At 38.8% G+C, this 20,590-nt stretch overlaps 1 protein-coding gene across 11 annotated transcripts in view; it reads left to right on the plus strand.

Moving 5' to 3' along the window:
* The window catches only part of anks1b (ankyrin repeat and sterile alpha motif domain containing 1B), a 609,252-nt gene that overhangs the window by 86,685 nt on the left and 501,977 nt on the right, over positions 1–20,590 (plus strand). For 7 of the 11 annotated variants that reach the window (XM_052034196.1, XM_052034194.1, XM_052034198.1 and 4 more), the window contains exon 2: positions 13,478–13,513. The exons of the other annotated variants lie outside the window; for them this stretch is intronic. In XM_052034196.1, coding sequence (XP_051890156.1) covers positions 13,478–13,513 — 36 coding nt within the window. The remainder of the gene's footprint in view (positions 1–13,477; positions 13,514–20,590) is intronic. 11 annotated transcript variants of the gene reach the window in all.

The raw sequence follows: 20,590 nt of genomic DNA on the forward strand, positions 1-20,590 counted from the left end.
CCCTTCTGTTTTCCCTTCTCTCCCTGCCCCCCTGTTTTCCTTCATTCCTGTGGGCCCCCTCAGCCCTTCCCTTTCCCTTCCTCCATCCTCCATCCTCACCACCTGCCCATCACCTCCCTGTGGTTCCCCACCTCCTTCCCATTATTCCATGGTTTGCTGTCCTCTCCTATTGGATTCCTCCTCCTTCAGCCCTTTGCCTCTTCCACCTATCACCTCTCAGCTTCTCATACCATTCCCTTTCATTCCCCCCTCCCCCACCCACCTACCTACCTTCCCCCTCTCACCTGGACTCACCAATCACCTGCCAGCTTGTGCTCCTTCCCTCTTCCTGTCCAGTCCTGATGAAGGGTCTCGACCCAAAACGTTGACTGTTTATTTCCCTCCATAGATGCAGCCTGACCTGCTGAGTTCCTCCAGCATCTTGTGTGTGTTGTCAAAAGATTCCATAGGGTTGGTATTGAAGCGTTTGAAGATAGTGTCAAGTTTTAGATAAAATATTTATTTATTTCATTGAAACATGATATTCTGGATGCTGAGAGGCCTGAGAGTCTGGAACTCGAAAGTGTTGTTTCAGAGTATGTTTGGACACTTTGAGTCTGAGGCCAGGAGGGATTTCTTCAATGGTTATACATCAAAGGCTGTAGACGCCTAGTCTTGGGCTCTTTCTCTGCAGAGATGGATAGAATCAAGGGAAATAAGAATTAGGTGAGACAGTGGTGTAGGGAAAGATGTCAAATGGCAGAGTGGGCTTGGTGATGTGATCTGTTTCTTCCACTATATTTTGAACTTTGTTGCTCTATTATCATTCATTTCAATTGGATTCCTATTTTTAATTTACCTTCTTAATTTTCAGATTCTTTTTTTGCCTTTCTCAATGTAATCTCCTCAGTTTTCAGCAGCCCTATAACATCTTGGTTTATTGTAATTATCTGACCCTGCTTCCTGCTCTGGCAAAGACTTAGCTCTGAATTCTGGAACTCTCCTGATACACCTCATCTTCCTACCCTTTTATTCATAACCTATTTCTTCTGCCAATCATTCAAGTACCTTTTGGAATTTCTCCACCACTTCTAATCTGGTGTATTCTGAGATCCTTGAACAAGCTTTTCAAATGTTAAATATAAATCGATTATTCAAATTGAACATAACACAGGCCCACATAAGTGCTCTCATGCCACATACATATAACCAAATCTTGATAATAATTGCTTGTCCTGTAAAGGAATGTAACTTGCCAACTTTTCAAGACTAGTTACTGACTTGAATGACCAGCATCAATGTTGTTGTTGCTGTTGTGCAGAATAGACATGAACTTTGTGGTGATCAGACCAAAAGACCAGCCATGCTACTTTACGCCAGTGTAAATGAACTGCATTACAGTTAGATAAGCTGGAGCATTTGTTACAAAGTGTATTTTTGTTCTTGGCCATTTAACCTCGGGAGAATGATAAACTAAATTAAGGTCAATTTAATTTAAGTTAAAACTGTAATCTCAAGTTTCCGATTGCCTCAAGTTTTCATCTTAATCATATCATTTGATCACATTTATTTCAAAGGAAGACTTATTCTAAGAACCTGGATTTGCAACCTTCAGAAAATGTGAGCGTAGAGCATAGTAAAGGACAGCACAGGAACAGGCCCTTCAGCTCTCAATGTCTGCACTGAATACTGTGCCAAATTAAACTAAATCTCTTCTGCCTGTATATGATCCATATCTCTCCATTGCCTGCATATTCATGTGTCTCTCAGCCTTTTAAATCTCCGTAATAGCTGTGCTAAGGTTATCCCTTTCAAAAGTACCTTGGAATTTGATCATTTTCTGCTTGCTATTGGATTAATACCAGTAAGCATTGCTCTACATCCTGGTTGATTGATCATTTCTAATATGGCCTTTTATTGATTCAGAGACATATTGTTACTGAAATTATGCTGAACACATGTAATAAATTCACTGCCTTTCTGGGCTGAGACAATTAGCTTAACCCTTGCAACATAAGAGTTTAAAAGCATCCATTAAAACCACTTTGGTTTAGCTACATAAGAAATAGGAGCAGGAGTAGGCCATCTGGTCCGTCGAGCCTGCTCCGCCACTCAATAAGCTCATGGCTGATCTGGCCGTGGACTTGGGTCCACCTACCTGCCTTTTCCCCATAATGCTCAATTCCCCTACTATGCAAAAATCTATCTAACTATGTCTTAAATATATTTAATGAGGTAGCCTCCACTGCTTCCTTGGGTGGAGAATTCCACAGATTCACTACTCTCTGGGAAAAGCAGTTCCTCCTCATCTCCGTCTTAAATCTACTTCCCTGAATATTGAGGTTATGTCCCCTAGTTCTAGTCTCACTTACCAGTGGAAACAACTCTCCTATCTCTATCTTATCAATCCCTTTCATAATTTCATACATTTCTATAAGATCCCCTCTCGTTCTTCTGAATTCCAGCAAGTATAGTCCCAGGTGACTCAATCTCTCCTCATAGGCTAACCCCTCATCTCCAGAATCAACCTGCTGAACCTCCTCTGCATCGCCTCCAAAGCCAGTACATTTTTCCTCAAATAAGGAGACCAGAACTACACACAGTACTCCAGGTGTGGCCTTGCCAATACCCTGTACAGTTGCATAATGTTAAATCTCTAATATCAGGTTAAGAATCATACTTTTCCTTTGTTAATGATTATTTCTATCCTTAAACTTCCTATTATTGTTGGGGAAATGAACTTTTTTGGTTTGTGCTATTTTTTGAATAAATGTCAGGAAGTATGCAAGGATTTCACCTCTGATATACCCATGAATGAGCACTTGTAAGAAAATGCATGTTTTTAGGATCTCCTTTGGGTAGCCCACTTAAGTTGAACTTGCTACTGGATGGAGTTATTAGAGGAAAGACATTGACTATTTATAGTGAAGCCAGGTACATACCTGTGGGAAGCGAAGCTGAAGGATAGATTCATAGGTTGGGATGAAACATAAACATACCCAGTTAAAAAGGACTAAATAGTCAACTCCTCATTCATTTTCATAAATTCTTAACATCAGCTTGGACCATTTGAGTTGATGGCCTGTTTTTGTGCTATTTTCTGTGGGAGCTAACTCAGCAACTCATAAGAAGTCTGGTTCTTTTCCATTTCAATTTGAATTTCCTCCTGACAATCAAATGATCAAGTATTTCTTGATTATTTACCAACTGAAAGGAAGCAGCTTGGATAACTATAGTCATGCATACTGCATTTTAAATACAACAAGAATGCACAGAACAGTGATTCAATCAGAGTAGGCGTTTTCCAGTTCTGAACCCAGATTACATACATTTACTAAAGTAGCCACTAAAAATAAGGGCTTAACTACAGTTTCCTAAAGAAATGTTTAAGTGCAAGATTTATAAGCAAAAACACAAATTTCTGCAAGTACACAGCTAATCAATCAGCATTTGAAACAGAAATGGAAGTGATTGTATTTTGCAGATTTTTTTTATATCTCAAGCACCTCTGATGGAAGCTTGACTCAGTCAAATAAATAATACATTAGATTTCAGCCAACCACTTTTTGGCACACTAGGGTGATGCATTTTGACATATCCAGAAGGGAATTTTGCAATAAACGTGGATTTGGTGGTGATAATTTATTCATTGTTTCCTGGTGCAATGTTCTCTGTCAAATGCAAGGCATTGAGATTCCTACAGTACTTGTGTTGCTCAGCATTAGATACGAGGCATTAAATGAGTTCTTTTTCTCTGTTATTTATGTAATTCCTTTTTAGGATCTGGTATGACAGCACTTATAATCTCAACACAGAAACTTATTTCAAAAAAACTTGAAAAATATAAACTCCAATGATTCTGCAAAAGTTAACTTCTGTTGTCTCTGCTTAATAATTTAAAGACAAATACTATTTTCTGCTTCTGGTGCTTTTGAGCAATCATCTAGCTTAACTTTGAAAAGCAAAAGCACTGCAGATGCTGGAAATCTGAAATAAAAATAGAAAATGCTGTGGCTATGCAATAGACTGTGCAGCATCTGTGGAGAGTGAAACAGAGTTAACCTTTCAGTCAATAACCTGAATGTTCAGATGAAAAGCCAGTGAAACATTAACTCTGTTGATCCCTCCTGAGATGCAGCTCGAACAGCAGAGTATCCCTGCGTTTTTTGCTTTTTTTATCTCTGTTCTTGGTTCTGTCTCTACATTTTACAGTGCAAGAGCAGACCTCAATTTAATAGAGACAAATACACTGTTAATTGAAATTGTAGTTGACTAAGTAATAGTTGTGTTAAACTGCAGAATGTGGACATGGTATGGTTTTAATTATTTGACTGATGACTGTAATTTTCTGCTTTTCGGTTTAGTAAGCTGTGTCACGTGTGCAAATTGACTTCCATGAAACAACTGTGATTGCTCTGTAATAGTAGTTTCAAAAGCCTGTGAGATGCTTCTGGATATCCTGGGGAAATATTGTTTCGCTTGTAATTTGTTTATGAATGAAAATAATTTTCAGATAATATTTAAAAAAAAGGTATTTCATCTATTGAGCTTTAACAAATGCTGCTGTGTCTTGACTGGAGAACTGAACTTTCTTAGTTTACTCTGAGTTCAATTTTCTGTGTGCAACATTGCATTATGAAGATATAAGAAGACCAGTCATTGACTAAATTACAAAATTTATGTTCTTTAGAAAGGAAACCAATTATTGTGAAGTAATTTTCTCAATTTGCATGGTAGTTCCAAATATCTCATCTTTTAAAATCTGTTTATTTTTCCACTACTCATTTTGGTCTAAGCAATGTGTGCTTCATTATTGGTTTTCACATTATCTCTGTTGTACAGTATACAGTCATTCTTAATTCCATGAATAGAGATTTCATTTTCTCATGGATGCTGCCTTAATTGTGAAGGAAAGTTGAGAGAAGGGCTGACCATTCAGGGGCCTATGATTCAGCAAGTTATTCTTTAACTGAGTAGACTGGTCTGTTTGCATGAACAAATTTGATTTACTCAGCCTTGATTACCTCATCAGTTTGCTGTCCTGTTCCAACCTGTAAATATTGACTAGACCTTAGCCTGAAACCTAGCTGGTAACCACAAGAGCATGAAGGAGACGTTGGATGTCAATTTTTGCTACAGCAAATAATAATTAATGCATCTGCAGTAGGGTAGCAGAGCTCTCCCAGTTGGAGACTGTGCAGAGCCCAAGTAAATATTAACAAGACCCTGCTATTTCAACCATCCACTTCAGTGCAGTAACACAGATTCCATAGTATGTCCAGTTTCATGTTTAGAGAAATATCTTTGTCCATTTCATCAGCAAACGATCACAGAGTCACACAAGTAAGCTTTTTGACTAGTCTGTTCACTGATGGCTAAGCAAGGGAATGATACTCAAAAAGCAGTACCTAATAGTGAGACAACTGATGTCTTCGGTTATTTCATACCCAACATAACAAATGCAGAGTTTCCCTCATGGAAATGATTTTGAATGCTAAAAGTATGAGAATCCCTTGAGTTCGATCTCAGGAGAGCAGTCAGTTCCCAGGAGTTTTGTTCTGAGATATTGGCCAACAGAAGGCTGATCAGTTTTTTGCTTCACCCAAGGTCAAAATTTTCCATGTGTTTTTCTCCCATTTTTCCTTATCTGGAAACGATTTGCAAAGAGAGAAGATGTCATCTTGGTGATTGTGTGTGGGCTACGTGAGCCTTGGATAGTGTAAGAATCAGAATCAGGTTTATCATCACTGACGTGTGGTGAAATTTGTTGTTTTGCAGCAGCAGTACAGTGCAAGACAAAAATTACTGTAAGTTACAAAAATAAATAGTGCAAAAGGGGAACAACGAGGTAGTGTTCATGGGTTCATGGCCCGTTCAGGAATCTGATGGTGGAGGGGAAGAAGCTGTTCCTGAAATGTTGAGTGTGGGTCTTCAGGCTCCTGTACCTCCTCCCCAGGGTATATCCTTGGATCAGAGGCTGCAGTGCTCCTCCTGGGGAATGCTCAAGTCCCTGGTTGTATCATCAAAGAAAAAAGGGGTGGAGGCCCATTAAGACTGCATTTATTTCTCATTGCAGTGGCAAAATTGCCTAATGTCAGTGGGATTACACCTTCTCGAGTTGCAGGACTAGCCCTGGAATAGAAATGAGGTGGAAGGAGGTTTCCTAACCTCTTATCTTTGCCCTTTAGAAAACTGCTGAGAGCCTCATTGGGGGGGAGTTTAAATGAGTTATAGGGAGCAATAGACAATGACATCTTAAACGTTTGCAGATTATGCCAGTCATGCACTGACTGGAGGGACGTTGAAATTCCTGCAAACAACTTGATGCTCGAATCCTGTCTATTTCTTTTCTCCTCCTCCACAACCTTTCCCCAAAGGCATTCCTTGGACTTGCTTTTATTAATTCACATAATATGGGCATTGTTGGCAAATCCACATTCATTGCCCATTCATAATGGACCTTGAGAAAGTTGTCGTATGTTGCTTCCATAAGCTATTGCATTTTGTGTGGTGCAACAATGCTGTGAGGGAGTTCTGCAATTCAGTGATATTGAGGGACAACAATATATTTCTAAGTAATTTTGGAGTGTGATTTAGAGGCAGGCTTGCATGAGTGTCCTGCCCCTCCCTCCTAGGTTGTAGAACTTGGGGTTTTGGGATTTGCTGTCAGAAAGCCTTGACTAGTTGCTCAATTGCACCCAGTCGATAATAAACACTGCCACCAAGGTATGTTGGTGGTCAAAAGAATGAATGCTTGAAGTGGTGAATGGAGTACCAATTACATGAGTAGCATCATTTTCCATGGTGTTCACCTTTGAATGCCCTTGGAGTTTTACTAATTCAAACAGCTGAAGATTATTCCATCACACTCACTTGTGCTTTGTAGGCGGTGAGAAGGGTTTCAGGACTTGGGAGGTGATTCATTCTTTATGGCGTGCCAAGCCTTTGAAATACTGGTAAAGTTGCAGTATTGAGTTTATTTGAGTGCACTTAAGTTTCTGGTCAATGGTGATGCTCCCAGTATGCTAATGATGAGGAATTTGGTAGTGAAAATGACATTGAATAATATAAGGAAGTATCTAGAGTCTGTTTTGTCGTAGCTCTTCATTGCCTTGCATATATGAAGGAGGAAGATCGTTGATTAAGTAAATAAATGTAATTTTGCCTTGGTCACTTTCATGGCTGCTTCTCTTCAAATTGTTTAAAGCAAGAAACGACAGTGCTTCAAAGCATTTAAAACAAGGTAAATGCATTGAGCTCTTTAAATTAAGTTCATCTGAGGGAGTTACATTGACTGTTCCTCTGTTGTTGGACCCCTTGTCTTCAAAAATGTCATTTAATGTAACGTAAAAATTGACCTGGTTGTCTTGAAAAACCAGTTGAGATAACTGACTGCAACATTACTAGCAATTTAAGTTTGGATCCTAATGATAATAAAGTTGACAAGCCAATATGCGATGGTACTGAGTGCATCATCTGAATCTGTGTGAGGTGTGCATCTTCTCAGACTTGTGTGGTGTTGGGTCCATGCAGATCTTCCAGGCTCATATGGATTTTCTGTGTGGTGTTTGTGTTGTGCCATATTTGTCAACTCTTGAAAGCAGATCACTGATTGAATGGGTCATATAGATGCCAGTATCGATATGGACAAAAAATACATTATGTCTCTGAGCTTGATAAAGTGTGACATCAGGCTGTGTCCCATGTTTTAGGTTGTAAATTGATCGGGTGCATTCAATGCTGAACAGAGTTTATGAGTGTCTGTGGTTTCAGACTGCCTCTGGCACATTTTACAATATAGTTTCAGTGTATCAGTAACTTTCCATTTATGAAGTTTTCATTGTTTTTTAAAACATGAACCTCAACAAATTAAAATACGTTTAACAGATGATGTGTATTTTTCTATTGCTTCTGAATTTTGTGACAAATATTTGCTGCAATTTTTATAAATAAGTGCATTTTTACAATCATGCATTGACTTTCAATGTTGAAATGTCCTGACATTGAGATCATGGAAACTGAGATGTTTCTTGATTTCAGTTAATGCCAGTTCAATTATTATATGCCCTATGAATAAATTGATTGCAATATTGCTAAAGGCTTCTCCCTTGTTCATTTCACCATGTGATATAATTTAAATGAATTTTCATGGTAAATGGAAGTTTTGATCGCATTGCTGTTGAAGTATATTATAGGCTTCTGCAGTCAGCATTTTCTCTGATTGTGGAAATTGATCTTCCAAATGAACAGGTGAGAAATCTGTACATGTGCTTTCTCCATCCCTGTGGGGATGCATCCCATTTATCAAAGAACAGAGAACTTTAGTGTAAGTTCAATTACAGGGAAGGGGGAGGGGGTGTTAAGACAGAAGGACTTCCATGTCTGAACAGGAAGACTTCTGAAGTTTGTAGCCTATCAGTTCAGGGCACTGTTCCATGTCCCATGAAATCCCTTTTGGGTTTCAAATATCACCCGATGTTAAGTTGAAAGAATCCCATTCTTTTTGACAAGCTGAACCCTCCAGGTTCCAGGTGAGCCAGACAGGCTAGTCAGTCATCGACATTGAGCTGCAGGCTATCTGATTTAGATATTGGATTACTGAATCTCCTATCGAAGGGTACCTTGGTTGCGAACTTTCATTGATGCATATTTCATCTTGGAACCACTTCTCCCTCAATGACAATTTAAGTACTTTTCCACATTCCTTGGAATGTATGGCAGTTGTTTTCTAAAAATAAACTGATATGAAATGAGCAATTGTTCTGCAGAGAAACATGAATGTAATGTAATTATTAATAGTCATCATTTTTGTTTTGGTATTTTAAGCAGTGTAACATCCTGAAGGCATTGTTTATGGTAACCAAATAGGTAAATAATTTTTCAATGGGAAATTACACTTTTTTCCACTGGGTTGCTGAATTTCATGATTCCACCCACTTTTTCATGAAAACCCTTCAGAATGCGATAAACAGTACTGCAAGATTGCAATGTTGTTTGTAGTGCTCGGAGATTTATCTTTGGCGCAGGTTGTGGAGGATTGCTAAAAGTTAATGTTACGTTGAGCCCTGACTGTGAAAACAGCAGTTTTTAGTAACCAAACAATTTGTTCCAAAATGTAAGAAGTACACTTCAGATAAACCATTTAGTTACAATGTTGAACCTGTCAAGTGGTCCCAAAGTATGGATTTCAAACATAGAGTTAAATCTGGAATTAGCACCATTGGTATACTACAGTCTAAGTGATGTGCAGTCAATTTTCCACATTGGTGCAATGATTACTTCTGCTGTCTCTCTACAGACAAGCATAAGTAACGTAATGAATTTCTGTGGAAAAGGAGGCTCTGATGATGCAGCAAATTATGCAGATCAAATGGTTGCAGTGTTCTATTTTGATATTAATTACTTTAAGTATTTCAATTATTTTCTTCTGAAATAAACCTTCTGATTAAATCCAAATTTCCAAAGCATTCTGATTAGCAATAGTTGAATTTACCAAAAAAATTGTTTGGGAAACAGTGATAATCAAAAGGCTTGCGCAAAAGCATTGTCCATTGACACCCTGAGATTTTAAATTGCTTCTGTCCACTTAGTTCATTTACTTACATTGAATGTTGCATGTTATTTGACCATTGCCTAGCCAAATCAAATCAATCCCAAAGCCTTTGTGACCATGGGGCACTTTGGACGCTGCAACAACTGGCCTCCTCTCCATTTCAAGCTTGGCTTGTGTTGTTGACTTGAATATTTCTACAACATTCTATAACAATCAATTGTTGCTATTTAATATTTACACAGATAAATGATCTGAGAAAATTAAAAGCACAGTTTGAATTTAACTTTGACAAAGATTTACTGCTGGTTTTACTTAGTAAGTGCCTTCATTTTATATTGAAATAAGTGAGCACTGTAACGGCACAGAAGTGAAGCAGACCTACCCAGTTCTTAAAACTAATTATAGTGCTAGTTGGAATAGTTTTACTTTATGTCAATATTTCTTTCTAGTGCCTGATTCTAATTATGTTGGGTAGAATTAGCAATGGAAATTCACATTGCTGATTTTATTATTTAAAAAAAAATTAGACTGAACTGAACTTCTTACTTCATGTGAATTATTATGCAAATACACTACATCACAAACTGGCAGAACAATATTACAAAGTCCGATGTTTTCATATGATAAAAAGCAGTATTGAAATCTTGTGGAAAAGTCTACCTTGAGCATTCTAAATACTACTCTATGCTATCTGGTTCATTTCAATTTAACTTTTTTATACCACAATAGGAAGAATATTTGGGAGAGGTATATACCGGGAAATTAGTATGTTTCATGTAATCAGTAAAATTTAATATTAAACCCACCGTCCTCCTGAAATATTGGAAAACTGGAATAAAACTGGGAAATTCTGGGATTACATAGCATATTGGTCAACCTCTTCCAGGTTTTTTTTACTGGTGCTGATTAGGTTAGGTATGTATTTTAAACATTTTCCATTTTTACTTGAGATTTTATAGGTATTTTGTTTCATATTTTCCACCCCAGATTTTATCCTGGTAGAAATACTTTGTTCTTTTTAACATTCTCACCTCTGAATAAAATCCTGAGGCATGTCCAAGAGTGTAAGTGGGAGCAGATGTTTTAAATACTGACTATTTCACAGTTGCTGTACTTGAAATTCATGGAATAGCTTGCTCTGCATTCACATTCATAATATTCCCCACGATGAAAAGTTTGCACTGCAGCAGATCCGTTGCTTCTTACAGGAAGGACATACAATATGAGTGTTTAGTGAACTTTTTGTGGATTCATTTTTGGGATCTAGGTATCTCTGGCCAGGCCAGAATTTATTGCCCATCTTTATTTGGCTTTGAGAATGTGGTAGTGATCCACCTTCTTGAATTGCTGTAATCCTCCCACAGAGTTGTGGGACAGGAAGTTCCAGATTTCAAATTCATTAATGATGAAGAACCAGTGATATATTTCCAAGTCAGGATGGTGTGCAACTTGAAGAGGAACATCCATGTGGTGGTGTTTCTCTTCACTGCTGCCTTTGTCCATGTTGGTGGTAGAGTTTGTGGCTTTGGGAGATGCTCGGAGTAGTCTGGATGAGTAACTGCAATACATGTTGTAGGTTGTTCATGCTGCAGGGCTGTGTGCCAGCGGTGGAGAGAATGAATGAAAGGCGGTTGATGGGGTGCCAGTCAAATAGACTGATGTCCTGAATGGTGTGAAGCTCTTGAGAGTTGTTTGCCTGGTACTTGTCCATGCTTTTGGAGAATATGACAGGTCAGAGGCTGGATCAATTTGAGTTTCTGGTTAATGGTGACCCCCTAGATTGTTAATGGTGGGGGATACGGCGATAATGACATTGATCGGTAGGTGTGGCAAATGGTCATAAACTGGCATTTTTGTTGTACAAATGTTACTTAACACGTACCAGCCCATGCCTGATTGATCTCCAATAATCACAGTGGTCTTCCTTTTATGTGCTGTGTGACTCCCAGCATTGGCCTGTTCTCCTCTTGATGCCCATTGACATCAGTTTCACCAGAGGTGCCTTGATGTCACAGCTTTGTTAACTGCTACCTTCATGTCAAGGCAGACTCTCTCACCTCACCTCCAGAATTCAGCTCTTTGGTCCATGATTGGACCATGATTGTGATGAGGTCTGGAGCCAAGTGCTGCTGGCAAAAACCAAAATGGGTATTGGTAAATAGGTTATGTGTGAGTGAGTGCCACTGGATGCCTCTGTCGATGACACCTTCCAACACTTGGCTGATGATTGAGACTAGCCTGATTTGATGTTGTTCAGCTGGATTGGATTTGCTTTTTGTGACATGCCAGGACCATTTTCCACAATGTCAAGTTGATGCCAATATTGCATTCTATATCTTGGCTAGTTGTGCAGCTAGTTCCGCACTGCAAGTATTCAAAAAAAAACTTCTTAAAACTTTATTTACAGCACGGTAACAGGCCCTTCTGGCCCAACGAGTCCACTGCCCACCCCCCCCCCCCCCCCCCCATTTAAACTCGTGTTAACCTACCCGTATGCCTTTAGAATGTGGGAGGAAACCACAGCACCTGGAGGAAACCCACGCAGACACAGGGAGAACGTACAAACTCCTGACAGACAGCAGCAGGAATTGAACCCCAATCGCTGGCACTGTAATAGTGTCACACTAATCGCTACGCTACCGTGTTGGATGTTGCCTATATCCACTACTCTCACCTATTTCTTAATATCATGTGGATTGAATCAAATTTCATTCAGTGATCTACACCACAAAAGATACAATCAATAATATCACATGATATTTTATATTTCAATCACAGTAATGTACCTCTTTGCTGTGCAATCAAGTTATTGCACCCATCCTCAGGCTGTATAAGTTGAGCTGATATAACATCAGCGAATAGCATGCATTTGTAACTCCTTGCTGTCCAATAACTATTTATGCGCTGTGAAGTAGGATTTTTTTTCCTGTGTAACTTCATGTATGTTGCTATTGATGTGCGACACAGTGAGTCATTTTCTGCCCAAATGGAGCATAGCAATATAACGAGTGGATTCTAATCTGAAATTTTTTTGTAGTAAAGTACTGTAAATGAGCAAAAGGTAATGGTGTGAAACAACCAAGTGGTTTTGAGAAAGAGACCAGGGATAGTTTCTGATCACACAGCCCCCATTGATGGTGTGTGCAAGATTTAGCCTCGTTCTTCCAAGTGGAGAGTAAATATGAATTTGAATTCAGACTGAGGTGTAGCTGGAAAGAAATTCTTAAATTGGGTGGGTCCTATTAAACAATTTGGTGTCAATTTAGCACTGCACAGAGATTCATTGGAACAAGGTGAATGGATTGAGGGACGTGCAAACCCTGTGCAGCAGATGCGAAGCTATGGAAAATATCTGAAGTTTATGAATAGGTGCAAATAGAATGATGAGGATTGGATTGTTCAAGGTGGTTATCATCAGGATGGAGGCATGAATCAGGGTTTCAGTGATAGTTATGCTCAGGCATAATTGGGAATATTTCAGCCAGTTAGACTGGGATGTATTCCAACCGACAGATGTACAATTCCAAACATTAAAGGGCAGTGCCCAAGCACTAGGTATTCTGAAAGATCTCCTTAATGACTATTTAGCTTTTTTTTTGTTGGCAGGCAGTACCAACTGATACTTACTCAGTCCCAAAAATAAAGTGACTGAAATTTGATTTACCAGATATTCTCAGCATGATGTAATGGATACAAAGCAAAAGAATAAAATAATTTTAATTATCTTACAAATGTTATTTTGTAATTATTCAAATCATTTTCCTACAGTTCTGAATCAAACTCAGCACATGAAGGCCAAGCTATTATAACTTCTTGTAGGTTGTTTACAAACATGGGAAGGTTTCCACTCGTCGAGCTCATTAATAATTTAAGGACTGACTTTCTTCAAAAGTAATCATTGTTTATAGCTTTAAAATTTATTTCATTTCATCTTCTGCCTTCCAGGAAGCGGCTTCTGCATTCCAAACTGTCACCCACAAGGTAAGAAAACTTCAAATGTGGACATTAACAAAATGCTAATCTGGCATTAAAACTGCTGACCCAACTTAATCATTTCAACCTCATTCTCTCTGAAGAGAATAGTATATTCTTAACTGCTCTTGCTTGCATTGAGATTTTTTAAATGCAACTTGACTCTAGCAGTCTTTTTAACTGCATCACATTGATCTAGTTCTATCCTGTTCTAACATACACAGCCATTCTTTGATCACATTGTAATCTCTCAAATTCATGACTGTCTTATCCAGAACTCCTTGTGTTAATCCCTGCAAGCAATTTTCTGCCCCAACCATGTTACCAAAGCAACAGTGGTTAAGCTATGAAAGGCACATTAAAGATTGAGATAAAGCTAATTCATCCCTTCTTGTCCCCCTTGACTTGGCTGCAGCCGAGGATACAGTTGACAATACCTTCCTGCACAAATACTTCTCCACCAACTGGGGGGAACTTATTGGCTGGTTGCATTTATAGCTATCCAGTTGGAGCCAGTAAGCCACCAGCAATGGTTTTCCTTTCCGCTCCTGCACTGTTGCTTATGTCGTCCCCCAAAGTCTATCCATTTCCCACTTCCTGTTTCTCTTCCACATGCCACTGCTCAGCGATATTAACAGAAATATAGCATCAATTTCTACTTGTATCATATTGACATCCAGCTCTACTTCACCGTCACTTTTCTAGACCTCTCCACTCTACCTAAGTTCAAGAATGCATGTCTGATTGGTGTTAGAATGAGTAGAATTGTCCTGCAGCTTGGTATTGAGAAGATAAAAGCCTTTCTCTTCATTCACCTTTGTAATCAATATTCACTAGCAATATATTTACACCATCATTAAGAGTCCCTATTTCCACCTTTGTAACATTTTCTGATAGGTCCCCAACTCAGCTCACTTGCTCCTGAAACTTTCATGCACGCTTTTGTTAATTTCAGATTTGACAATTCCACTGCATTCCAGGCCACCCAACCTCATTCTATTCTCCACAAATTTGATATCGCTTAAAACATTGCTATTTTTCTCTTAACTTGCTTCAAGTCCAGTTTATCCATCACCTGCCTGCTTGCTGACCTATATTAGGATGCTTCGATTCTCATCTTTATTTTCCCTCCATGCTTTCTCCTTCAGCCCCATATTGTTCTGAGATTCCTGTGCTCTTTAAGATAGGATCTCTTGTTAATCACATCAGCATTGCCAGATGTCATCTGCCAAAATTTCAAGCTCTTGATTTCCCTCTCACCTCTTTACTTCTACTGCTCTACTAATGTGTATCTTAGAAGCTATCTCCTTCATCAACCTTTTGTCATCTGCTGAGATATTCTTTTGTGTGGCTCAGTGTAAGGTTTTGTTTGATAATGGCCTTGCAAATTCTTTTAGATGTTTTTGCTACATTAAAAGGTTCAGCAGTATAGATGTAAATGGTTCTTCATATTGATGTGGAATCTCTTTATTGTGATTTTTGTGGCATAACAATGACATAAAATTAAAGATGGCTATCTCAGTGGATTCTGCCGTTGAGATGGTGCCACTTACACTGGCAATTCATAGAAGTGCTTACATAAGAAATCTGAATTATTTAGCACAGAATTGTTTTGAGAAAAAGTAAAATGTAATTGGGAAAGTGCATGTTGTTCAGAGTCCAAAATAATATCTAATGTGCATGCACACTTTTACTACAAATTGCACTGAATGCTTTATTAATGAATATGTTTATGAGCAAAAGTGGATATCTGTGAGAATATGTAGAGCAGGCAGATTATGTCACCAACCAGCATGCAATACTGACTTGATGCCAGCACTTCCATCTTTTTGCACAGTGTTCCAGATCACCTCACAATGTTCTGTGACAGTTCACTGTCCCATTTGTACTTGAGCCACCGCAGCAAACCAAAGGGTCAATTCGAACAACAAGCCTCTCTGCTGGTGATGGCCTCGGAGTCTGGTGCGCAGCAGGCATACTAAGGGAGTTCTGCTGCGACACAAAAATGTGGAGACCAGTGACATGCAAGAACATCACTCCTGCTGCCTGGAGTGCTCTCGAGGAGCCTTCCCATCCCCGGCAGAGCAGTACTACAGTTCCTCATGGTCTTCTGTATGCTGTTCCATCATCATGAGGAGACTGTGCCTGCCAGCATGATATAGAGAGAGAAGCTGAGGAGCAGCACTATGAGGATCAACAGGAGGAAAGGGGAGGGAGGAAGCAACCCAGGCAACTTGTCCTGCCAGGGCTGTCGTTGGAAAAGATCTATAACTTGAGTACTATATGTATGCCAGCATCTGAGCCGGTGACTGGATGATGGCAGATCTTTATAATCACCACCTTCTTGCTGTCCTCTGTTGCCGGGCCAGTTTAAATTTATTGGGTATGTGAAAGGAGAAAGGCTCTGGGATAAGGTTATGGTGAAGCAAGACAGGAAAGGATGAGGAGAATGTTTTCATTAGCTGCTGTTTTTCAGAAGATAGTGAGATGAGCAGATGGCAGGTTGTGGAAAGGATGATTAAATGTGAGCATACAGTCAATTTCAATAGTTTCAGCCCCATTACTGTCTGACTTCAAAAATGAACATCTAAGACCAGCAGTCATTCACCCATGGGGTGTAGGACACGCAGGCACATCCATCCCTCTTTCAGTGAGTTCCTTCCATCCCCTATTGTGTACCTCACCCTCCAGTGAGAGAAAAGGAAGTGATTCATTGACTGTTGTACAGTCTGTTTGTGTTGCAGAGCTGATTGAATAACTGGTTTTGAGTGTGATGTGAGACTTGTGGTGGTGGTAACTGTATGAGGATACAGAAAAGTAAATATATATTTTGTATGAGCCCTGATTCATATAGATTGTTGGTACCTGAGTGGTAGAGGTGTGGGGAACTGATCTGAGTCTGAGGTAAGTTGTGCAGTTAGCAGGATATGGCATTTGTGGGTCATTTCATTAACCTTGATCACTCATGTGAGATCATTCTTCTTCAGATCCTTGGAACCATATCCCCGGCACTGTCCTCCATGGTTATCTGTTTCCATTGTCTTTGGAGCATATGTCTGGTGATCTCCCTCTGGGTATAGGACATTCTTTCTCCTTTCCATCTCTGCCATCAAGTTTGCAGTGTAGTGGCCGAAAACCTTGGACCCTGCTGCCTCCCATGTTGTGTCACTTTTCACCTTTTCACAAGATCACAAGACAAGGGAGCAGAAGTAGGCCATTCAGCCCATCCCAAGTCAAATTCATTTACTGCACAGCCGACATTTCCTTCAGCTGCAATGTTACCTTTAATAAGTGCTGTGAGATTTAACAGGTATTGGTAGGTTAAGATATTAGGCCTTCTGCTGATTCATACAATCAAAAGCACTACCTGCATGAGAAAAGATTGGTATAACCAGGCACCATGATGGTTTAATGGCAGGCAACAGGTTCAGGCAAATTATGTGATGTGAAGCACATGCCTTGTTTCAGGAATTAAACAATTTAGCCTTGTACTGTTTTCTGACATTTTATAACTTTTCCAAACACTTGTCTTCATAAGATGATGATTAGTAGATAATGTTATTTAATTTTTATCTTCCAAGTGTAACTATTTGAATTTCTCTTCAGATTTGAAGGGATGCAATTTGAAATGCAATGATAAATAAGTTTTTTTTTCATTGATCTAGCATATGATATTTAACTGGGAATGATTGTAATAATTTCATCCTTTTACCTTTGTTTATCAATGAATCCTTGAATTAGTTTATTTTATGGCAACCAATTCTATTCACATCTGCACTGGCGATTGTTTTTATTAATTGGATTGACTTTACAAGTTTATCTGAATTTAATCTCCAGTGGAAGGCAACATTATATTGTACATTTCTAAACTAACATTGAGGAACCTTCCTTGTGTAAATGAAGAATTAAATATCAGAGTGATTTCTGGAAAGTGTACCTCTACAATAAGTAACTTCTCTATTGGAGGAAAAATATAGTGTTTGGAATTGTTCTCATCCAATAACTCAAAATGGATAAAGTTCTTCATTTTTCTTTTCTAAATCAAAATCACAACTGTTTAAATGATACTGATAAGTAAAGGCAATCTTATTGGAAGCTAAAATCGGTGTGTGAGTTGTTTGAACATATCTTTAGAAATAATGGATGTTGAAAGATTGTGTATTGGATAATTTATCCCTCGAACTTCCATCTTGAGCATATGTCTGTTGCAATTAAAACAAATTATAGTGAAATCTGTAAATTACAGATTCCTCAGGGATTGGCATCAGCCATTTTTCTTTGCAGGTGTTTTTAATTTCAAAATGAAAATTATCATTAAGAATAATCTTGAGAAACCAGAATCAGAACCTAATCAGCTGCAACTATGCTGAAGGTTCTTCTAAACAACAGAGTTCAGTTCTGTTTATTTAACAGATATATGGTCTAAATTCTTGCAATCCTTGGAGTATAATTTCTACAATGAACTGTGTATCTCAGTTCCACATTTAAGCTTCAAAACAGGATAAAAACATACAGAAATTTGCTAACAGATTGAAACTTTAAAAGGCAAGCCATACAGTGGATTAGAACAATTTTTTTTTGGCATTTATTCCCTTTTTTTCAAGAATCTGGGCATTGCTGGTATTTATTGTCTGTCCCTAATTGCCTTTGAGAAACTGGCAGTGAGCAGGAGAAACAAAGGACTGCAGATGCTGGAATCTAAATGAAGAAACAAGAAGATGCTGGAGGAACTCAGCGGGTCAGGCAGCATCTGTGGAGAAAAGCAGACGGTCAACGTTTCCACAGATGCTGCCTGACCTGCTGAGTTCCTCCAGCATCTTCTTGGTAGTGAGCAAGGCTTTGAACCATTGCGGTCCTTCTGGTGAAAGTATCCCCATGGTACTGTTAGTTCCAGAATTTGAACCCTGTGATGATGAAGGACTACCAATATATTTCCCAGTCAAAATGGCATTTGACTTGGAGGGGAACCTGCAGGTAGTAGTGTGGCCATGCACCCTTGTCTTTCTTGGTGATCGAGGTTGTGAGTTTGGGAGGTGGTGTAAGACTAGCTTAGGCGAGTAACTGGAGTGCCTTTTGCAGATATTACATACTGCAGGCACTGTGTGCTGGTGGTGGAGGGAACGAATGTTTAGAGTGGTGGATGGGATGCAGTTAAGCAGGCTGCTTTGTCTTGCATGTTGTGGAGCTTCTTGTCAGTTGTTGGAGCTGCATTTATCTCGACAGGTGGAGAGTATTTCATAACACCCCTGACTTGTGCCTGGTAGATAGTAGTAAGTTTTTGTGGTGTCAGAAAGTGAGTCACTCACTGCAGGATATCCAGCCTCTTTTAGCCACTGCAATTATGTGTCTCATCCAGTTGATCAATGGTGACCTCCAGGATATTGATGGTTGGGGTGTCAGAGATGGTAATGCTATTGGTTGGTGGTTAGACTCTTCCATAATAGACTAGGTCATTGCTTGACTCTTTCGTGGTGCAGATTTTGCCATTAAACAGCCGGAATGTTGTCCAGGTCTGACTGATTTATTAGCTGAGGAATTGCGAATGGAATTGAACATTGTGTAATCATAAGTAAATATCCTGACCGTATAATGGAAGGAAGGTCATTGATGAAACAGATGATAATGGTTGGGCCTTCAAACCCAGAGATAGCAAACACTTAGCCAGTCAGATAGTGTCTGTCGAAAGAGAAATAGAGCTAACATTTCAGGTTGAAGGTCATTTGTCAGAAATGGGCCAAGGCAAAAGAGACAGGCAGAAATCCCGTCAGAGAATGGAATGGAACTTCATCAAGAGCATTCCTGGGAGGTAACAGAGAATTCAACAGTCAGTGAAAATGACAAAAACTGCAGATGCTGGAAATCTGAAACAGATACAGCAAATGCATCTGCTGAGTATTTCCAGTATTTTCTGTTTTTGTTTCAGATTTCCAGCATCTGCAATATTTTGATTATCAAACCCAGAAATAGAGCAGTTTTGTTGTTGTTATGGATGTAGGATAGAGGGCCTCATTCCACAAAATGTATTTCAGTCACAAAACCAGCTGCACCCAAGTGTTAACCGGTGAGTCCCTTATTTTAAATTGTAATAGAGTTTTGTGCTTTTAATTCTGTTCTTGTTCATAGTTTGCAAGGGTCAGGCACTTTCATGCAAGTCGTCCACTTCTCTCAAAAAGCGCCTGATTTTTGGGAGAGACAATTCATAAATCTCTAAAAAGAGTTTTTACAAAAAATTGTAAGAATTATAAACGTGTAAAATAAAATGTTGTAAATGACTGAAGACTGAGGATCCATTTCTTCCAGTATATTCATGAATAGTTCATTTGAAATTTCTCTCATAACTAATTGTAGTGGCACTGGTTGCCAGAGTTTAGATTTCATCCGTTGGGAAAAATTACCTACTCGTTGGGAGTATTATACGACAAAGAATGTACTCAGAAAAATTATAGGAGTATAGTATTTCAAAGTGTTACCTGGTGCTATTCTGTCACTGAGGCTTGTAGGATGTATCAAAAATCTTAATACTGCAATGTATGTTGAACAGATTTTTTTTTGGTCAATTGTTAGTTTGTTGTGGTATTATAAGTAGTGTCTCTTTATATGGAAGACCACCACTTTTTCAGTTTTTATGGAATGGAATAAAAACAATACAAAATATAATAGAGCTTATCATAATGTTTGCAAACACAGGTTTCAAGGCAATTGCTTGACTTGATTAATTAGCATATGCAAATGCACTGACCGCATCATCTACAAAAATATATTCTGTATTTTGATGCCAATTGGAAAATACAGTTAATAAAATCATAGTTTAGTGGAAATATTGTGAGCTGCAGAATTTTCTGAATTTCACTTTAACTAGGCTTTCTTCAGAAAGCTCTATGGATGTCCTGAAAGAACAATTGTGACACATTATGAACTCCTATATGCAGCTCATTTGCTCAAGACAGCGGAAAACACTCATTGATATCTTTCCAGCTTCTGACAGTGGTGTCTACCATTGTGACATATGGGAGATGACAGATTGGAAGATGCCAAATTTATTGAAGAAACTGTTCTGTCTCATGGTAATAAATTTATTGTGTGAAC

Source organism: Pristis pectinata, chromosome 19, assembly GCF_009764475.1.
Source record: "Pristis pectinata isolate sPriPec2 chromosome 19, sPriPec2.1.pri, whole genome shotgun sequence".
Lineage (NCBI taxonomy): Eukaryota > Metazoa > Chordata > Chondrichthyes > Rhinopristiformes > Pristidae > Pristis > Pristis pectinata.